General features: G+C 36.3%; 1 protein-coding gene across 1 annotated transcript; it reads right to left on the bottom strand.

Moving 5' to 3' along the window:
* Positions 1-117: 117 nt before the first annotated feature.
* On the bottom strand, positions 118-23,288 carry LOC129263304 (dihydropyrimidinase-like). Its single transcript, XM_064100999.1, has 15 exons — positions 21,876-23,288; positions 21,141-21,325; positions 20,029-20,193; positions 19,243-19,304; positions 17,293-17,373; positions 15,850-15,918; positions 15,284-15,404; positions 14,470-14,626; positions 13,813-13,954; positions 13,241-13,324; positions 12,631-12,717; positions 12,237-12,329; positions 11,739-11,825; positions 10,647-10,830; positions 118-4,273 (listed from the first exon to the last, which is right to left on the bottom strand). The coding sequence occupies exons 1-15, from the start codon at positions 22,076-22,078 to the stop codon at positions 4,185-4,187; spliced, it is 1,809 nt and encodes a 602-aa protein (XP_063957069.1). The 5' UTR covers positions 22,079-23,288; the 3' UTR covers positions 118-4,184.
* Positions 23,289-23,536: the final 248 nt, after the last annotated feature.

Genomic DNA, 23,536 nt, shown 5'->3' with positions numbered 1-23,536 from the left:
TTCTCTCTCTCTGTCTTTGCCCCCCCCCCCCTCCACTTAACCATTCTAAGTTTTCACACCATAAACCACACATCAATCTTTTTAACCAACAAACATAAAAACAATGGGTCATAGCAATCCAGCTTTTCAACATTCATTTATTTGATATTTTTTTTCTCTAAAAACAAAATCACTCTTTTAGTAAGATCATATACGCAATACACCACAACGCTCGACAAACCACCAAAAATGAAGAAAATCTCAGTTTGTTTTTTACAGAATTAAAAGATACTTTCTTGCAAATTAATAGAAACACATAGTTCTCCATGAGATTCCAAATCATAAATTCTTTTAGATACAGACGCGGTGCTTCAAAGCATTTACGCTCACACGTATTGTAACAAGACTGCACAAATATGTTGCTTTTGTTCTATATCTTGCGAATAAAAGGGGGTGAAAATTTCTTTCATGTATAAATAACATACTCCTTTCATACACTCAAGTTAAATACAATATAGCAGCAGGCATGCAGTTATAGAATGGACTAGCATACAGTAACACCACATAATTATTTTTTTGCCTATAAAATATACATGTACTTCATAAGTCAAAATAAGTAGCAATTGTAATTCATAAGAACCATGATTTATGAATAATTATTCCTACATGATTTCAGCCACAAAAAATAACATTTTATTAATAAACAAGAAAATTTAAAAAGCTAACTTTTATACTGAAAATGGACATTAATTGTCCTTTTGTAGTAAAAATAAGTCAGAACTTTCAAAAGTGGCTATTACTACTGGCCAGTGAATGAAAGTTGCATGAGCAGCTCATCAAGTGAAAATTAAGAGAAATGATTACACTCGTCAATTTCCATTGAGAAATTGTAATTTCACAAGATATTTTCCGGCAGTAACGACTACGTTTCACTAAAACTTTGCGCAAAGGACACATCTACCTGATTATTTACAGTGACAAAGAGGGCGCCAGACAAGAAAGAGGTATAGAGAAAGAGTGATTAAAAAAAATAAGTAGTTTTCAGACAGAAAGTGAGAAGGATACAAAGAGAAATTTAAGTATTATCGACAAGGCATATTAATCTATATACAACATCAATTTCTATGATAGATAGTTTCATTTTCCGTTCCAGTGATTTTGCAAACATTTAAAACAAGTGCATACAGAGATTATTCTATCATACATTGTAGCTTTGCATACAGAGCAGAGACTTTTTTTCAGGAACTATGCACTGCCGTCAGTCATTTTGCACAATGCTTGTTATTTTTTTATACAGTAAAAGTGTTTAGTTTCTGCACAGACACCAACTTGAATACATTTTGTAGGAGAGTTGCGCGAAAGGGAGTGATCACACAAAAGTTATGAGTGAATAATGCATATGAACATGATGACCTATGTATATACCTCTTTGGCACAAATCTTAACATCACTGCTTTCCAGGAACTGGCAATAAGTGGCTGGCCTGATAAAAACTTGTAGCTCAAAACTTAAATATTTTGATAACGGCTCAGAATGAGCTAGATTTTAGAGTGGTAACATGGGTAGCAACCTTCTTTTGCCTCGAACAAGTTCTTCTAGGCATCAGAAGACTGTTTTCAGACAATATGAGACTGCCACCATTGCTATATTTTTAAAACACTGCCTTTTCTAAGCCGCCCTCAAAATGTCAAATCTTGAGATACAAGGTTTTATCAGCCAGCCCTCATGAATTGCTTTAATATGAAAAGGCTATTGTATTTCACTGCAGTATATTTGTAGTGCATACGAATAGAGGACCCCTGCAGTTGGGGGCCTGTTCCATTAAATTTGTTAGAATAACAAATTTGCAATATTAAACAGTTAAAAGCTACTGAAATCATTCAATTTGATTGGCTGATAGTCAATTTGTTATAGAAATTGTGCATTTGTTATTATGAAAAGTCTTTATGAAATGGGCCCTTGGATTCATTGACATGTATGCAACACACAAAACCAATGCGAGCACAGAAAACTTGATATACATCAAGCTTTCATGCGTAGTATGCATTCAGGTATTTTGGTGCAAGAAAAGTTCGCAATCGCACCGCATTCGTGCAATTAGCGTCTTCCTTATCATGAAAAAGGCCGTCATAAGAGATACATGAAAGCTTCATGTCTTAAATTTTCCATGCGAACAGGGCCTACACAAGCCTCAATCTGCATGTGCCAGGCTTGGCTGTAGATGGCGCACTTCACTGCCATAGGGCATCTACTTTCCATTATCACTAAACAGCCACACGTGCATAAAAGAAAATTCTTTCAAACACTAAACAATGGGAAGAATTTGCATTGATGGAACACGACTTAGAATTTCGCCAAATACTTTTTCAGTTTTCGGTATAAAAAATGATCTATCTACTGAAACACTGATCTTTTAGTACTATCTATGTACTGTAAACCATTTATAAAAAGAGAAATGATAAACATAAAACAATCCTTTCTTATATAATACATTAACCATTTGATGTAAAATTATCTACAAACCAAATAAAGACCTATTTCAATTCAATCAACATGCACAGGAAATAAAAATCTTTGTAATTTGAAAGAAAAGTAATCAGACGTAAATCTATGATAGCTGAAACTCAGACACGATCGAATAAAACACTATAAGTTTTAAGTACAAATGAAACAACAACAAACAACTGTCCCCCCATAAATGCACCATATGTGTTTATAATGCTTAATTTTCATTCTACAATGTATACATGATTATCTATATTTTGTTTAAGTAGCAATTACACAATTACACCTACCTGAACATTCATAAATGATACCATATCCCCAGGCGTAAGAAAACTCTCACTTTAAACCTATGTGCCAAATTTCAGGGAAAGCTACACAATGCTATATGGCAAGTTTATGAAAATTCCTTTGCCCTATAAGGACAAGCTCCTTGGGTTTATAACATAATTTAAGGTAAATACTGGGCGTATACATTTAGGATGATGTGTAACTTTAGGCAAGACAGAATATTTTCTTTGCCTAGATTTTTTTCCCCTGTTGGAATAGTAGCATGATTGTTGAAAACATTGGATTTTACATTCATGATTACACTTCAATAGTATTCCGATCAAATATTGAAATATCAAATGCATGATAATAATATCAGTATGTAAACATGATATTTTTTGCTTGTTTGTATTTATACCAGGTCTATCAAAATTCAAATGTGGTGACATTTGAAAGAGAATTCACTCAGATTGCTATCATAATTTCATACTTATTTGATTTCATAAATTCACATTATGTCAAATGCTTATACTGCTATGGACAACAAATTTTGCCTTACTTGCACACAATATACGCAAATTCTCCACTCCCTGGGGAGCATTACATATTGTTGCCAATTTGCCACTCCCAATTTTTACGGATGCAGACAAGTTTCTCACTAAAGAACACCAGAAATCAAGTTAGAATGAACCTCAAGCCTCCCAGATAGAAAAAAACACTTATAAGCTTTACAACGCCCCTGTTGCACTTTGATTTCCTATCAATCATTTGGAAAGGCCCTGTTTTTAAAGACTCAACATTTCGATTTCTCTAAAAAATGAAAAATAAATGGAATGAATATGAAGAGGAGAGATGAAAGCACTGCAGATAGATAGCACTCTGTCGTCTTTTCCTCAAAAGAAGAAACAAAATTCAACTTAACTTTGCGTTCTTTGCCTCAAATATACTACAGTTCATTAAATTTTTGTGTCGGTGCAAGAACGCCCTTAGCAAAACATTCTCGCGCCCCGCATCGGAGCAGAAATGCCCTCATTCAATAGTATGGGCAGTTGACAAATACTGAATAGCCTTTCCATTGCCTCATAACCAACTCTCAAGACAAAACATTGTCCCATTTGGCCCAGCCTTTCCATATACCACTTAAACATTTACATAATATTATATTTTTGACATCCACTTTTCCACACAATATCTTCTTATCCTTCTTGGCAGTGCAAAAAAAAAAATTAAAACCCATTAGCATTTCCCTCCCTCTTTTATTTACACAAGCTTTTATAAAGACTAGGGGCCTATTTCATGAAACTTGTTACATGTATAATAACAAATTTGTAATAACAGTTAAAACATACTGATTTTTTGGGGGCTACAATCTATGCGTGGAGGGTGTGGTCCTTAAGAGACCAGGGTGTGGTTTGGTGAAACCAGTAGGGGATCTAATTGAAAGAGATGCTTGACGTGCCTCCAGGGGGCGCCATAATCCTTTGGCCGCTCCTCTTGTCCTTGTGGTCATCGACTTGGCGACCTGATGAATTAGAAAGAGAAAAAGGAGAAAGAAAAAATGTAAATGCTGAGATCTTCTTTTCAAGGAGAAGTATGAAAACGGCATACATCAATTAATAATTGACATAATCAATTCAAAATGTGGTATAACTGTTACTGGGAAGAAGCTTTTCCAGTGTTTTAGGGAAAAGAAAAGATGAGAATCAAATGGTGGTACAATTGATCTCTGTTGCTATGTCAGGCCTCATGATATCATTATAATTTCTTGTCTTCCTCTTTCTTCTACTTTCAAAAGACACTAATAACGAGAATTTTCTTATTATCAGATGAAATTAAGTTTTGCAGTTACATCATTTTTAGAAGTCCTCTCAAAGTTATGTTGATTATTCTTGCTGTAAAAATTTACCTACTTTATCCACAAATCCATACCATCAATGTGAATTTTTTTTAAATTCTTAATACACCTGAAGTAAAAGCAACATTTGTTTGTTGTATTTCTTTATCATCTACCTCATTCTATTGGAACTTTCCTACTTAATAACAAAAAAATAATAATTTAAATGATATGCACTAACTATCTTGGAAATTCATCAACTGAAGTAACAAATGCAGCATCAAATACTGAATTTCAAAATCTTTTTTTCCGCAGAAGTAAATTCACATCATCGGGACAAAGTATTTTTTATGCAAATTAGGTAAATTCTAAGAGAATGGGGTAGCAATGACCCATATCATATGACGAGATTACTGTAAAATAGAAGATGAGATTTAAAAAGTTGTATTCAGCTGTAAATATCTAGCATATCTGTCTGCATCCCCATATCTCTTTCTGCCCCCCCCCTCACTCCCTCCTTTAAGATTTGAAGAAGTGCCCCCTCATAAAAGTGATGATGCCTCTCACATAACCTATTTTTAGGCTTGTTAAACCAATTCATCAAAACCACCAACTCTGAACAGTGATAAGCAATGATCTGAGCATTTCTTAACTTTAAAAAAATATAAAAATTGTATAATAGATGAACGATTATTTTTGAAATAAAAACCATTCCAAACATTATCAGATACTACAGCATATTGTACATTTTCTCTATTCAATACTAGAAAAATCATTTGGTATTCTGAAAAAGTCATTTGGTGTTGAAATGGAAAAGAAATCAAATATAAGTTTGCATACAAAATAATTGCGCTGATAAGGGTGACTATATGAAAGGAACAATTTGCAAATGAAAAATAAACTCAGCATTTTAGCACACCTGGGGCTCTAAATCATGAAAACTTGAAAAATTAAAAAGTATAAGACACCAAGTCTGTTAAGCAGGATCCCTGCTAAAAAGACTTGACACATTATTTTTTTTTAAAGTGATTTTATACTTTTCCAGAAAAGAGGTTGTTAAACCAAATATCAAAATGCATTTGCAACTTAAGGAGGGATACACGATAAGTAGGGAGGAACTTTTACATGAGTAACAATTTTGACAAGACGTTATCTTTTGAAAAATAAAATTATTTCTCGCAGCAATACACAGAATTCAGCAAAGTAATTCCAAAATTTAAACAGAAATATTGACATAACAAAATAATAGCTGGTAATCAAAACTATTACCGAGTAAAAACATAATATTATCAAATTAAATGAGAAATGGCAGGTCAGGTTAACCCTCAGAAAAGTAAAATAAAACAAGTTTCATATAGTAAGTTGATTATAATACTGTCCTAATCAACTATCTTTTATATAAAATTTGTTTTATCTATCTTTTCTGAGCATTTCGGAGGCAAAAATGCCCCGAGCACAACCCCCCTGTACTTTGTCCCATGTTGCCTTAATCCTACAACTTGACCACACCTTTTCTCCGCATTATTGTTACTTTACTATTATCTTACAAACCAAGTTGGATTTTTCTAAAAAATCTTTTTTAATACACCACTCCAGACATTGACCTTAGAATGATATCCAGCAGGGGGAAGGGGGGGGGGCATGCTTGAGCTCACACGCACACACACAGCTAACAGATATTTACTCCTTCAACAAGCAATCTCAGATTTATAAAAAAAAAACAATAATAAACTCATCTTCAATATTAAAAAACAATCTGATTTCAAGTCAGTTGTGTGCCAGCATTCACGGGGGGCGAATCATTATCTGCTGACCCCAGACTTTGTGAAAAGCATTGGAAATATGTGTAACAGAGGAATCTTTAATAGGGGGGAAAGCAAAATCGGACTTGGGCCAAACCCGATTATCCTTCGGAAACTGTCAGGCCATGGAAAGTGAGATAATGAGTTCACTATAAGATATTTTCCTGTGGCAGTACATGTACATAACGTCTGCTAACTAATCATAAATATCAATTTCCCTGATCCAACCATGTGTGATTTACATAAAATTGTTGTCAAATTGCTATCCCATTTTAAAGTGAACCCCGGGGACCATTTCGAAAGTTCGTAAGTTAAGAGCGCCTTTAAGAACGACTGGTGAACCTTTCTTAGGCGCTAAACCATCGCCAATGGTGTATACCATTTACCAAAAAAGGATCACCAGTCGTTCTTCAAGTCGCTCTTATCTTATGAACAGCTTTATGAAACTTTCAATGCAAATCCACTGGGTTAGTTAGAATTGACGATGATATTCAAGAACTAATGTTGGAGTAACAAATATCGTTCAAACAACGCACAGATATACTACAGCTACAACACTACATCCATACTTACAGACAAACAGGGGAAAACTAGTGGCCTGGTTGTTTGGTTGGAAAACCAAAAATGCAGTGAAAGTTAGTACAATGAGAGTAGCAAGATGGCGGCCTACTTGTGCACATGCTATGTATTGGTGTGCAACTGGGAGCTATCTACTATATATTAATCTCCGTAGGTGTATATATAATTATAGGAATCTACACTACTGGAGAAAGGTAATATGCTATTAACATCTATGATTAATTAAAATCATACTAACATTCCTCCATAATTGATATATACATGTACGTACTAATTAATGAGGAAAATCCAAACCAAACCTAATATACATCTAATTTCAACAGGCTCTGATCGTGATCTCTGTCTCCCCTAAAATAACATTTCCCTTCCTGTTTTAATAATAATAAGCTTTAATAAGCTCTATTTAATATGTTTCACGGAAAATTTCTCAGACAAAGTATCAGTGTTGAGAAGAGTATGAAACCCTTCAATGGTAGAAAATACTGATTTCAGCTAAAGATACTTGCTTTTCAATACAATGTCATGACAATATTTCATCATGAAAGAAATATTATAGTACTATTAAACCATTTTTTTTCAGACCCACACATGAATCTATAAGCAGTTTTCATCAATAATTAAATATAAGTCTACAGGGATCTGAGACTCTTCTGATTTTGAATCTTAATCCCAATCTTAATCCCAATATAATCTCCCTATATTTTATAAAGCCCAATACCAGACAGTGGAAAATAAATGTTTATAGATCAAATTAATAATACCAACATAAAATCATACAAGCAAACATATAAACAAACATGAAACCAAGCTGGGGGAAACAAACATAACAAAGCAAAGCAAATCATATCATAAGCACACATAATAAAGACTGCGCTAGAATTTGGGAGGAATATATTCCTTTTTGTCAAATTATTGCAAAACATTGTGTGATCCAATGGTTTCAATAATCTTGAAGTTTAACTTAACTATAGGGGGTAGGGGAGAAATAAGTTTTGAAGTTTTATTGTTAATTACAGTAGTGTATGAATTGAGTTCATTACCATCTGAATCTACATCTTTTGCTACTTGTTTGAAAAATTTGGTCCGAATATATATGCACCACATCATCTTTTGATAACCTTTCTAGAATTTTAGATTCAGTTGCAGGATGGGTGGAAAAATCTTGATATATGATCCGTTGTGCACGACACATGACCAGTCATTTATTTGGCCTGACATGTAAGTTTACTCGTTACCGGTTATTAGTAAATCATAATGACTTGTCATGATTTTGAGATGAGGTTGCTTAATCAAATAACATGAATACATATCACTATATTTTGAAATATATATTCACATTGCTCAGGCATTGGAATAACTATCCACACTTGCTACCTTTGAAACAATCCAAACATGTTTAGAACTGTACCTCATGTGAATAATACTATTAATAACAATATGCAAGATTTATATAGCGCTTAATACAAATGTTTCTAAACTCTGCATACTATCACCCCGGCTTTAGCACGGCTACCCTGATCGCACGCTCAAGAATTCAAGGAAATCCTTCCTACACCTTGGTGGAGAGTGGCAAATGTAGAAAAACACCTTGCCAGAGGACGCAAGTGCTGCGGTGGGATTTGAACCCCGGGCCTTGCGATTCAAAGTCCGGAGACTTATCCACTGAGCCACAACACCTCTACATTTCTTCCTAATTCCCACAATGATGTACTCTGATGTATATTAGAGGGGTGCAAGTGCTCAAAAATAAAAATAGCTGAAAAGGGGGCTGAAGAGTGTTGAAAAATAACTGAATTGAAAGAGCTCCCATAGTATTCCTTAAAAACTAATCTATCCCCATGCTGTATATTTTGACGAGGGAGACAGGGAAAAAGAAGGATATACTGACAACTGCACAAAACAAGGCTAATTTTATTTTGATATTGATCGAGGGATGCACGTTGAATACCTTGTTTGTAGTGCTGGGTCGGATAGCTACATGCCATCTCTGAACCGGGAGGGGAGGGGATAAAAATTAAGATCAAAATTTTAAAATCATCCTCTCTCGAATGTATGCAATGTCGACTGGAAGAGGACATTACAAATCATACAGGAATATAAGAAATGAGGAGTAAGAAATGAGGCTCATTTCAATTCAAGGCCATCAAAGGCCATTGCTGTTGACTCGCCTTGACGCACCTCACACAGACCCTGGAGATATTTTCCTTATTTTTCTTTTTGTGCTGTATTATAGAAATGTGCCAGTGAAAAAGTGGGCAGGTCCTACAAAACATATCAAAATATAACGACTGAAGAAATCAATTTTAACTGTATAATCTTCCCATTTGGTGTTAGTTGTGATTTTTTTTGAATGGTTGAATTTTTGCACATACATGTACAGAGACCAAAATGCAGAACCCTATAGTTGGTCCTATCATATGAATATATTTCTGGCATCTGGCTTGCGACCAGTAAATTAGATCTGAAAAAAAAATCTGGTTGGTCCTGGCATTAAGCTCATTAATTCCAGAAACTAATGATCAGGCTTCATTTAGACATGCCCGCTAATAAAAAAAATCAACCCTTTGAAGAGCCATATCTTGCAATTGACTATACTGTACTTCACCTGTGTCGGGTGCGTCAAAGGTAGATATACGTCTTGCCAAAAAGCATAGGGACACTAGAGCATATAGTAGTATTGACCCAGAACTACTTCAAAGGCAAAACTAATAGGGTTAGGGTCAGGCCAAAGCGTGTCAAATCAGTTACAATCAAAATAATACACGGGGTCGACACTGATGAAAATTTAGCAGTGTATATACAAAACATACATCAGTTAGCTCAAATAGGGAATAACAATCAAGGCCACGACAACATATCCCTTTTTCTGTTGGATATAAATATAAGATAAACATCTTTTATTCTTCTTTAACAAATGTAGAGCTTGGTTCACAAATTGCCCCATAGGAACTTAAAAAGTAAATTCAATTTCGACATGGCATGCTAGGAAGAAGCACTGCTCTGCATTAAAAAAAAAAAGGAAAGAGAGAAAGAAAAATGTGCCCCTAGTCAAACATGCATCTGTGTGTGGTTGATGAAGGTTAGGAAATACGTTGTTTTAGTCCACTGTTATTATATTTGAAAAGGCAAACCGCCATGCTAGTGTTACTAAAGCATAATTGATAAGTGGAAACAGAAAAAGGAGTTAATCGGGCTAAATGTTACTGATCTTATAGGGTGGAAGCCTCAATTGAAAAGGTCACTGACCTTCAAACGTTATATCAAATAATGATCATATAAAAAACAAAATACAGTCATTGTTTGAGCAATACACTCAACCTTGCACAAGCCAATTCTCACACCATAAAAAGAAAAAGATAAGTCAATATGCATAAAATTTGAAAATTAAATGGTCAGCTTGATCTATGATAAAATTTCTGATGTAGATCGAACTCAATAGATCATAAAATGACCTTTGACACAAGTTTTTCATAGGTCAATACTTGCTCACAACAATGAAATGACTGGTCTATAATGACCTCTGACCTTACAAGGTCCTGATCTACATGTGTGTGAGTTGACTTATGCAAAGTCTACTGTATCCCCTCAAATACGACAAACTTGCTACCTAAGAGCTGATTAAGACCAAGAGACAATAAATATTATAGACTGGTAGCGGGAGGTCACCAAAGGTCACTGACCTGATAGAGAGAAGCCTGACCTATGGAGGTCACGCTGCCCATGCTTGTTCAGTTGAGGGGCAACGTCTTCCGATGGCTGTGCGTTGGGAGCCGTCTTGCGGTAGTTATTCTGGACCGGTAGACCTGAAGGCTTGTGGATGGGACCTTCGTAGCCGTCGCGGTCGACGCGCCTGGGGGCGTTGATCTGAGGCAGATACGACACGGACAGGAAAGAAAGTCAATAATAGTTCTACTTAATTATATATACATGTAGTACATAACACTGACTTTATCAGAAGTCTTGAAAATGCTCTACAGTTATACAGCATAATTACCCCGGCTTTAGCTTCAGAGCAGCTGTTATGTGTACTGTGTTTCAAGGAGTATATTCCTGCCAGGTACCCATTTATCTCACCCAGGTTGAATGCAGCACAGTGTGGATCGATTTTGTGCCAAAGGAAGATTTCAAATGATTTAGTACTATCTCAGAAAACATTCCTGTAAAAATTCTCCGCTCCTTCACTTATACTAATAAACATCTAAATGTAGGAAGAACAAATTTAACTCTAGGAGAAAAGGCTTCTGCATCGTCAGCTCTATCTCTCTGGAATGCTCTTCCTCTGAGGATCCAATCAGCAGAATTGCTTGAAGCAGTTAAAAAGTATCTAAAACCTTATCAGTTTTCATCTTATTTTTGATAAAATATTGCAAGCTAACTTGATCTGATCATGTACCCCCACATAAAGGTAAGCAAACATTATTTTATCTGTAATTAGCTCCACCCCCCCCCCTGTATATCTCTTTCTGTTACATGCCATCCCCTATTCATGTCATCATCATTGTCATTACCATAATTATCATTTTCATGAACATTATTATGACCATATTCAAACTTCCTACTCCACTTCATTGTTTTCATCATCATCATCATCAACACCACCAACACCACTACCATCATTATCATCATCATCATCATCATCGTCATCAACATCACTACTATCATCATCATCGTCATCGTCACCAACATCACTACTATCATCATCATCATCATCGTCACCAACATCACTACTATCATTATCATCATCATCAACATCATCCTCATCATTATTTTACCTTTTCTCTTTGGCTAATCCTTGCGTAGGCTTCTGGTGCATGAAGAGGACGAGGGATGAATCTCCCTGCTCCTTGGGATACATGGAGCTGAGGAAAGAGAGGGTTAAAAGATTAGAGAATGGTTGGTGTATTCAACTTGAAATGACTTCAGAGCAACCACCACCACCCACCATCAGCATCACCATCACCACCATATTATCATCATCATGACATTAACCACCATCATCCTCATCATCATCACCATCATCATCATCACCACCATCAATCATTACCATCATCATCACCATCATCATCCTCATCAACACCACCATCATCACCATCATCATCCTCATCATCATCACCATCATCACCACCATCATCATCACCATCAATCATCACCATCATCATCGTCATCATCATCCTCTTCCTCCTCCTCATTATCGTCACCATTATCATCATCATCATCAGCGTCATCATCACCATCATCATCTTCATTAACATCATCATCATCTATCTCACCTCTCCATCTTCAAAGACTACCCTTCCTTGGCTGATAACTGTCAGAGGAACACCGTGGCACTCCATACCCTCGAAGATATTAAAGTCCACAGCCTGGAGAGGAGAATAGTAGGTAAAAATCATTATAAATCAATTTGTATTGCATTTATTTTCTGTGATATCGAAACATTCTTTATCCAGAAGGCATTTCAAGGACTTGTCAGACATTTTATCTGACAAGTTCTGTTTTATCTTACAGTTGCCATAGTAACAATGCCTCTCAGCCAATCAAAAACATGGATATGTTCCCAAGATGAAAGATCCAAAATGCAATGCAACACTCCCAAGTACTCAAGTTTCTTTTTAATGCCGATAAGTACAAATTGTTCCTTGAAAGAGCAGAAAGTTGACTGACCTGGTGATGCGTATCCTTGGAGATGACCCTGGTAGCGATGGGATCCCAGATGACTAGATCAGCATCAGAACCAACTTGGATAACACCCTAGAGAAGCAAGGGGAAAAGCAAAAATATTTAAATGAAATATGATCATGAATGGTCTGAAAACACATATTCAATACATGCTAGAAGAATTGAATAAAGCAACGATTTGAAAATGAGTTTGTGCAGGATCCAATAAAATGACCACCAAAGTGCCTATTTGCATAAATGAAAAATCTGCTGGAGGATTATGGAAGAAATTGTGTAATTGCTGAGAAATGAGCCCAAAATGAGCTGGGATTCCAGTCAAACTTGGGGTATTTTCCAAGCAATATTAATACACTGTCCCACAAAAAATTAAAATTACATTAAATTCAAAAAGACATCTGATCCCCCGAAAATACCATCATGGATGCCGATAGATGACTTAACATGTTTATTCTAAACACAACAAACAGTGAAACATATGAGCACATGACTGATCAAATGATTTTAAAAAGCCACAAATGTGGACGAAAGATTTCCATGAAAATTGTAAGAGAAACTTAAATTGTTTTTTAAAGCAAATATGAACTGCTTTCCTCACCTTTCTTGGGTACATGTTGAAGATTTTGGCAGCATTGGTACTTGTTACAGCGACAAAGCGACACTCATCAAGTTTGCCAGTTTCCTGAGATAAGAAAACATATATTACATTTACAGTGATTTCATGATAAAAATCGATATATGATTACTTGATTATATTATTCATCATTGATGAATATAATTTCTTGATGATAAATATGATTTCTTCCCCCAAAATATGATTTGGTAATGGAAAATATGACTTTCAAGCTGAAATGCAAAATATTCTAACATTTCTTGGCTATATTCTAAACAGATGTATGCCTTTTTCTAAAAGCAAGTCATCCATCTCCTTTGTTTTGTTAGGGTGTTCTGCAATCATTCAAAAATGCACCTTATGATGGATATGTCATCAGTCAAAGATCACGGTTTCCAACTTACCATACCCTTCTTTAAAATGACAGACATCTTGTCTTCGATATCACCGACACTGTTCAGAATCTTGGTGATTTGGACATCCTAACTGGGACTATGGCATGTATTGATTTCAAGCAGTCAAGGTTCAAAGTTCAAATGTCAAATATTCCAACTTACCACACCCTTTTCCCAGATGACGGACATCCTGTCTTCGACGCCGTTGACTCCGTTTGGAATCTTGGTGAAGTCGTCCTTCCCTAGCGCCTTCTGGTCTGACTTGAAAGTACAGTTATCGGTTCCAGTCAACTGAAGATCGTTGCTATGGAAACAAATCAGTATAGAAATAAATCATTTGTTTTATTTTTAAGGTCATGTAGCTTGGAGAGAAGAGACCTGCTGGCTCCAGAGAGTACTTGATTTCTCTGCTGCTGGGGGAATTCCAAGTGGGAGACCTCACAAGACGCAGGGGAGGGGGAACTATCAAAGACAGAATAGTGTCAAACATCACCAACATTGACCCCAATGTCAGGACAGTATGGAAAAGAGCCATCAAGGAAATGGACAGTCCAACCTCACAAGTGGGAAGAACGGACGTAAAATTGGTGAACCGGAACCGCAGTCTCGTCCTCAGTTTCAGACCTGACAAATAATTGGATGTATGTTGTTTGTCCAGAATCCAGGATGAAACTGCTGTTTTGATTCACCAATTTTCTACCCAAAGACTTCTTGGGTGTCCTTCATCATGAAGGGCATTGGACAATACATTTTCTATGTTCTTGAATCTGTCGTGCGTGGTGGACGAAACCTCCATATTATGTCTAAATCAGAACTCACTTAGCTAGTAGGTCCATAAGATAGCCTGGTGTGGTGGGGTCTGGCCGTAGAGGGGGCCCCATAACATGAGCCGCGGCGTGGAGCCAATCGTGATGGAAGTAGCTGGTTCCGTCGGTTCCGAGGCAAGCTGCGATAGGCTCACCAAAGACTACCTTACCTGCAATGAAAATGAAAAAGATCATTAATAATCACTGACAACCACTGGCTGACATCACTCATTTCATCAAGAGGAAGCATGAAGAAAGAGTAAACTTATATTAGGTAACAAAACTATTCATGACTCTCAAACGGATACCCAGAGTCCATAATTATGTGTGGTAACATCTTCACACTTAAGAGCAGCAAACAAAATGAATTATTCTCAAGCCTTACTGCTGATACCCAAAATTCTTAATGTGTCTGGTATGATCTATAAACTTGGGAGCAGCAAACTAAATGAATTATTCATAACTTTCCAGTCTTAATGCTGAAACCCAGAGTCCATAATTATGTGTGATCTTCACACTTAGGAGCAGCAAACAAAATGAATTATTTTCAAGCCTTATTGCTGATACACAAAATCCATAATTATGTGTCTGGTATAATCTATACACTGGGAGCAGCAAACAAAATGAATTATTCTCAAGCCTTAATTCTTGATACCCAAAAATCCATATTTATGTGTCTGGTATGATCTATACACTTGGGAGCAGCAAACAAAATGAATTATTCATAACTCTCCAGTCTTAATGCTGAAACCCATAACCCGCCATTATGTGTTTTATGATCTACTCACTAGAGAGCAGCAAACATAATGAATTATTCATGAACCTACCCTCTCTCCTTGCTTTAGAGATCTCATCAGCAGCGCTTTTGCTCATGACGTGCACAACATAGACGGGTGAATTGACTTGGTTTGCAATGCAGATCGCTCTGTTCACTGCTTCTGCTTCAACCTGTAGCAAACACAGACCATGAGATATTCAAAACTAATGCACTCTACACAGTGCATAAGGAAAACTACCCACTGGTAATGGGTTTTAACAATCCGACATACATGTAGAGAGTTGAAATGACTTGGTTAGCGGATGCAGATCACTCTGTTCTCTGCTTCAGCTTCATCCTGTAGCAAACACAGACCATGAGATATTTAAAACTAATGCACTCTACACAGTGCATAAGGAAAACTATCCACTGGTAAAGGGTTTTAACAATCTAACCAACATGTAGAATTGAAAATGAACATGTAGAGTTGAAAATTCTTGTAATTTTGCCTCTTTTTGTAATGGTTGAAGAGATTAATGAATTTAAATTGTATTTGAATTAAAAACATGATATCAAAGGCCTTTTTCAGCACACTTATTGTGGATTTTGACACAATGAAAGTATATTTTGTCTTACATCCTCCGGTCTGCTTTGAAGGTGACCTTCAGGTCCACTGATGCCAAGATCCAGAAGCTTCTTTGTGTTCTGTTAAGAAAAACAGAAGGGCACGTGAAAGACATTAATAGACATTTTTGGGACCAATAAGAAGTTCATAACACATTAAAGACTTGTTTGGACGAGGATAAGTCAACATTTTGTATATGAATTAAAAATCTAAAAAGCAATAGATGTCACCAATGCTGGACACATAAAAAGTAATGCCATCATGATGACATGATGATGGTGACATGATGATGATGATGATGATGATGATGATGATGATGATGATGATGATGATGATGATGATGATGATGATGATGATGATGATGATGATGATGATGATGATGATGATGATGATGATGATGATGATGATGATGATGATGATGATGATGATGATGATGATGATGATGATGATGATGATGATGATGATGATGATGATGATGATGATGATGATGATGATGATGATGATGATGATGATGATGATGATGATGATGATGATGATGATGATGATGATGATGATGATGATGATGATGATGATGATGATGATGATGATGATGATGATGATGATGATGATAATAATAATAATGTACTATTAATGAATGTTTATGAGTGCAACGGACAGAATACTTCATGCGGTGAAAGATGAAATGATCTATTCAACAAGGCGTAAGCCGCGCATAGCCGAGTTGAATGGATCATTCATTTCATCTATCACCAAATGAAGTATTCTGTCCATTGCACAAATGAAAGACATTGATTATTTGGTTCATATGACACCTAAAATAGATCTTTGTCATTTGAAATCTATTAATTTTGTAGCTAATAATGCTCATGCAGTGCGAGCTCGGTCTGTTGATTATCGCGTACATACAACATGAACGCTGCAAACAGGAGTGTTTTTCCTTGTGGTGCCTGGGGTCTCGGTGCATGCATGCAATGGACATATTCGTATGGATCCAAGATTGCACGGATGATGACGTCATTGTAAAATGGGCTAAATGATCGATATCAAACAACCAATCAAATGGCAAGGATCTATTTAGTTGTCATATAATTATCTTCATATAGCGCTTCTGACAAGTTTTCAAGGGCTGTTTATACATACAAAATGTAAGAGAAAATTCAATGAGAATAATGACCAATGCATAATACAATATTACATTATTTAAACTCATTCATTTCAGATGAATGAGTTGAATAGAAACACATAATACATAAATAATCTACAGAATGACAAGAGAAGATGAATGACAATGATGGCATCATTACAGGACAATGTTTGCTCTTTTTAGTAACTTTTTAATCACTAATGTACATGACCGATCCTGTATCCTTAACAAATCTTGATGGTAATTCAATAAAGTGATGTTGGATTGTCAAGATGATCATGTGGTACTCTATTAGCCAATCAGAACTCACCTCAGCGATGATGTCACCATTCTCTGCATGCACCAATGGGAGAGCACCAAGTTCTTTCAGTGCAGCAAATGCTCTGTAAAGCTATATCCAAAAAAAATATTCAAAATGATGGAAGTAAGTGATAAAAATGCACCAAGAGTATAATTGGAACGTTAATCATGAAATGCATATATGATGACAGAGCAAAGGTCATCGAGGTAAGATGCATGGGACACTCATATTAGGTCAAGACATTTTGATGAGTCAAAGGTCACAGGGTCGCGATAAGGTCACGGGGTCATATCACATGGTCAAAACACTGTAGGTCTACAGGTCATTGTGTCAAGAGGTCATGGGTCACAGGAAAGATTATTGTGTCAAGTAATAGTAGAGGTCAATGTTAAAGGACAAGGAGACAAGACAGGATCATTGGGTATTAAAGACCAAGGCCATGAGGTCCTGGCACAGGTCATTGCATGAACAGGGTCTAAAGAAAGTACAGGTCATCGCATCGAGAGGTCAGGGTTCAGGGGTCGGGGTGAGATCAATGTTAAAGGTCAATGAAACAAGACGGGGATCATAGGGTATTAAAGACAAAGGTCATGGCACAGGTCATATTAAAACACACAGAACAGGGTAAAAAGAAAGTACAGGTCATTGCATTGAGAAGTCAGGGTTCAGGGGTCAGGGTGAGTATCGTAATCAATATCCAGCTCATTGAAACAAGGTTCAGACCTCCGTGTCACAAACAGGACAGCTGTGGCAAAGCAAGGGTAATTGTGTCTGAGAAGGCATAGGTCACGAGGTCAGGAAAGAGGTCAATACATAGGTCACAGGGAAGACACAGGTCATGAATTTTAAAGAAATCTTATTACGATATTGCCAAAGATCCATGAAATATATCTTCACCTGCTGTTAAAAATATCTTCCACTTCATGTTTAAGAAACTAGTACATGTGGTGTACATGTATAGTACTAGTTAAATAAATTCCATCATTCTCCATAACAATGCAGGTCTTTAAAAATCAATATTTCTTCTTCTTTTTTTTAATCAAAGTTCTACAACACAGGAAGACACGGATTCAATGGCTATGCATTTGTATATTTCTAATAAATACCCTGCTCAGAAAATTAAAGTTACTGAGAGAAAAAATATCTGTTTTGACAATTTAGCATCTGTTTAGCTCATACAATTCTGAATCAGCTGTCACTCCACGACCCAGCTGCAAACTCGGCTGTTTGGAACCTTTGAAAGGAATACTTAATGATCAAACAGTGATCCAAATACCTGATAGTGGATACTAACGAGAATGACTAATAAGCCAGTCTTACCAGACAATTTTTTTATATTTATGGGGCTGCTTACAGCCTTCTGCATGTACATTGGATAACCTTTAACATTGCAATGAATGGGGATTTTCCAGCGCTCTTTTTTTAATTCCAAGGGCTCTTATGAGCATTACAGAGGCAAAGTTGCCCCAAGCCCCTGTGTATTTTTTCCATGATTAATACTTAAAAGAAATTGAGGCTTTTTCAGGACACCCTTTTCTTTTATTTTCTTTATTATCATTTCTGTCTATAGCTTATTTCAATAACAAATTTTACATGTTGATACTTATAATTCATCAAATAATTACACTATGTCTTTTTGCTTTTAAAAGTACATACTGAAATAAATTATTAGAGGTTAATGACTGATCGTACATTCTGGCTAACACAATCACAAATATGTTTTATGATCAGTTGCTCATTGCTATGTTACAGAGCCCTATTCATTTCACTTTATTTGCACTGGAATAAAGCGTGAATTAAAGGGGCTCTTTTACAACTTCAGTTCATACGAGATATTTTTCATATTCTTCTAATAGATGTTATGAGCATAAAAAGCAGAACCAAGCAGGTCTAAAGCTAAGGGATGACTTGTAAATGCTAAGGCTTGTCTAAGGTATGACTGACATTGCTTAGGCTTACCTCAAAGTCGTGAAGCATGAAGACATCTTTGTAGGCCATGAACATTTTGAAAGAGTTTATTCCTGAGAAAAGAAAGGGGTAATAAACAATCAAACTGATGTGAAGGACGAAAAGCACGAGAACCCAGAATCTAGAGACTGCTTGAATCGAAGCCACAGTCTTTGAGCTAAAATTATGGAAAGCCCCCTCCCCCCAAATATTTTTTTACCATGGGCATCAGCGCAGAGGACTTCCTTTGTTCATAGGGGGGGGCATCTATTGTTGCGTCCCCTCCTTAAACACGAAAGATTCTTGTCCTTTGGGCCGTATCTAGTACTTTCATATTGAGGAACCTAGATGATTTCTAATGATTTGAATGCCAAATATGCTGATGAATTGGATTATACAACATTTGCTGTTACCACAGATGCCCCTCCATTAATTTTTCTTAAGACATAAGTTCAAGTTGTGATAGGGTTTTCGATTCAGAATTGTGTGATGATTGAAGATAAGTTAAATTTCAAAGCTTGGATACATGTGCGGCTTAACATGTGCATTTTCAATAGGAGCAATTGTAACATGAGCAAGTGCCATGGAACCATAAATTGAATATCTCGTCGAGTCAATGCAACAAAGCCATTAACACCACACTTTCGCGCAAAAATGCCCTTAGCGGCACACATACTGTAAGTGCATTTTTAAAGGGCGTTTCTGCACCGATGGGCTGTGCGAAACTATCATGCTATTGGCGTTCTTGCACCGATGCGATGATCTATAAATAAAAATTGATATGAGAAATAGCCTCACCTTTCTCTTCAGCAATGACGCTCAGTTCCTTCTTGACGCTATCGCTCCACCAGGTGATACCAACGTGAAGGGAGTAGTCACAGCAGACCTTGGGGTCAGCCCAGGCACGCCATTGGTCATAGGCCTCAACGAGAGACTGGCCTTTAATTGGTAGGCAGTGGTCAACTAAACAAAGGATATCAGAATAGATGAGAAATGTTATAACTCTAAACATTGTTTAATTTATTAAGATACCAACGTGACGGGATTCATCATAGTAGACCTTAGAGTCAGCCCAGGTACGCCATTGGTCAAAGGCTTTGACCAGAAGTGGCCTTTGACCGGTAGGCAGTGGTCAACTGCAGAAAAGGAAATCAACATAGATGAAACAGGTACAACTATGAACATTCTGTGACTTCGTGAGTTATCAATGTAAAGGGAGTGGTCACAGCAGACCTTAGGGTCAATCCAGGCATGCTATTGGTCAGAAGTCTTGGTAAAAGAACCTTCACAGTTTGGCAATATCAACTAAACAGGAAATCAAATCGATGAAAAATGGAATACTACAAATCACGGCAGACCTTAGGGTCAGCGCAGGCACAGTATTTGCACGTACATGTACAAACTTACGACATTTGAGTGTAAAATATTACTGGAACTTTTATCACATTACCTTTATATTCCTGTATTGCCAATTTTAAGATCATAATACCTTTTAGAGATCAGGTATTTCTCTTAGGGCAAGATTTCTTCCGGTCATAGAATTTCATTGTTACTTTAATTCTGCCTATTTCTTCATTTATATATTGCCAACTTGAAGATCATAATACACTTAACGATCATGGTATTTCCCTTTGGGCAAGAAGTCTTACAACATGTCAGTGCACAACACCACTAGAATTTTTGTGATCACTTTGCTTCTGCCTCTAATTCCTTTATTCCTACATTGCCAATTTGAAGACCATAATAAAACTTATTGATTATGGAATTTCCCTAGCAAGTAAACACATTGTTATGACATATCAGTGCACAATATCACTGAAACTATATTATTATCTTTTATTATAATTTTCCCTTTTATTCCTTAATCACTATACTGGTATTGCCAACTTGAAGATCATAATACCACTTACTGATCATGGTAGTTCCGCCAGCGAGAGCAGCCTTGGTGCCTTGGTAGAAGTCATCTATGGCACAGGTTCCCATGAATGGAAGCTGCATGTGGGTGTGTGTGTCAATACCACCAGGTATAATAAGCTTGCCCTTGGCATCCAATACCTTGGCACCTCCTGGTGTGATGAGGTCCTTGCCAACTTGCCTGTAGATGCATTGAATGAGAGGGGGTCATTCATACTAGAAACTAATCTTTATTTATATTGGTATAATGTTTTTTTTTTGTAAAATTAGCAGGGCATAGACATTCATTCATATAAAAAATTCAGAGTATCTACTGTAATACTTTGGCACCTCCTGGTGTGATGAGGCCCTTGCCAACTTTAATACCTGCAGATGCATCAAATGAGAAGGGTCATTCATACTGGAAATTAATCTGGATTTATACTTATTTATTTTACTCATTAATTTACATTTTTAGGGGGAGGGGTAACTATAATATTTGGGTTGAATTTTGGCAAAGGTTGCAACAAGAATATCTAGAAAACGTGTAGTAATAATAGCAGCTTCTTAAGGGCGCGGGGGGGGGGGTTACCCTCAGTTTTTCTCACTAATCTACATGTAGTTGAAGAATTTTCAAATTCAGTTTTATTTTCATCGTTTTTATGTGTGTGTCTATCAGCATAAGGCTGTACATAGATTTATAATGGTATCTGAACATGCTTCTGGATTAAAAAAGAAAGAAAATGTCTTACCGAATAATGCCATCTTCGGTGTAAACGTCAGCGTAGAACGATTGATCGCTATTCACAACCTTGCCTCCCTTGATCAATAAACGATTTTGAGCAGTCTGAAGAAAAGAGAAGAAATGAAAAATAACAAATGAATTATTGATATGCACTTTCTGTTGAATAGTATATAAAATATGATTGTGAATCATTATTAATTTATGATACATTAATATTCATGATCACTCTCCCTGTTAATTCTTTTTTCTCTTTCCCCTTTTCTATTTGAAGGGTGAAAAATTAACCAGACACAATTCATGATCTGCATTGATCATAAAGGTTAAAAATCAACTCAAACATAGCAATTCAGTTATAACTGTAATTATAAACATGTACAAGTATTAAAGGTAAATGCTAGTTTTGGTAACGATATCAAAATGAGTTCGTACAGAATCCAATGAAATGACCACCAAAAAATAAGGTGTCTGTTTGTATAAATAAAACGTATGTGCCAAAGGATTCTGGAAGAAATTGTGTAATTGCTGAGAAATCAGCAAATAAGCACAGGATTCGGGTAGAGCGTCGGGCCCGACATGCAAAGCAATAATTATACACTGTCCCACGTGCGCTTATCTGTGTTGGGGATCTTCAGTCTGAACATTTTTCAGCGTAGATTTCAAGATTTCACGAAGTTCAGTTTATGTAACTGTACCAGATCTAGATCCTCGATGATATACTGACAATTAAGCCTTGTTTTACAGACTTTCTCATGAAATCAGTGTTTACTGTAACTACTGGAATTTCTCTTTAAAGTACAGTGTAGATTTACATGTAGTGTGCTCCCATGAAAAAAGGAAACTCAGAAATTATATTTTTGATAAAACAGAAAATGATTTGTCAAAAGAGAATGCCAGTTGAAATTAACAATTAATTACACTGCACAATAGATACTACAACATATCATAGTATACAAATAATGAATGTGTATGCGTGCAATGGGAAGAATATTTTCATGAGATGAAAGATGTAAAGTTCCATTCAACGAGGCGTTAGCCGAGTTGAATGGAACTTTTAATCTTTCATCGAATGTAAATATTCTTTCCATTGCACAAATATTTGCATTCATTATTTGTTTTATATAACTCATATAAGTTACAAAGTTTTTTAAAATGTAAAAAAAAGGAATAACAAGATAAAGATTAGGTTGGCCTATTTCCAGCAACTAATTTTTCTCTGATAATTGCTAGTCGGTGGATAACACCATGTATCGACAGCTCATCAGCCCTTTGCTTTCATGTTTGTGACGCGCATTGCTTCATGGATCTGAGTCGAGTGCGCACAGTCAGTTTGATCTGCGCTAACTTCATGCGCGCGAACACACACACACACATACACAATAAGTAGACATACAAGGATTATACTGAGCGAGCGCTAGCGCGCGTACCGTGCAATGGAAAAATACAAAATGCACGGTCACCGTGCAATGGAAAATTACAAAATGCACGCAGTAAAAAATGGACCAAATATTGAACACCTTTCAACCAATCAGATGGCAAGAATCTTCGTTTGAGTTATATAATATATAATATAAACTAACATAAGTTTTCAAAATTTCGGGGGGGGGGTTAAAGGACAAGTCCACCCCAACAAAAAGTTGATTTGAATAAAAAGAGAAAAATCCAACAAGC

This window comes from Lytechinus pictus, chromosome 6, assembly GCF_037042905.1.
Source record: "Lytechinus pictus isolate F3 Inbred chromosome 6, Lp3.0, whole genome shotgun sequence".
Classification (NCBI taxonomy): domain Eukaryota; kingdom Metazoa; phylum Echinodermata; class Echinoidea; order Temnopleuroida; family Toxopneustidae; genus Lytechinus; species Lytechinus pictus.
The sequence above is the reverse complement of the archived record's forward strand: the minus strand, read 5'-3'. Positions and strand labels throughout refer to the sequence as shown.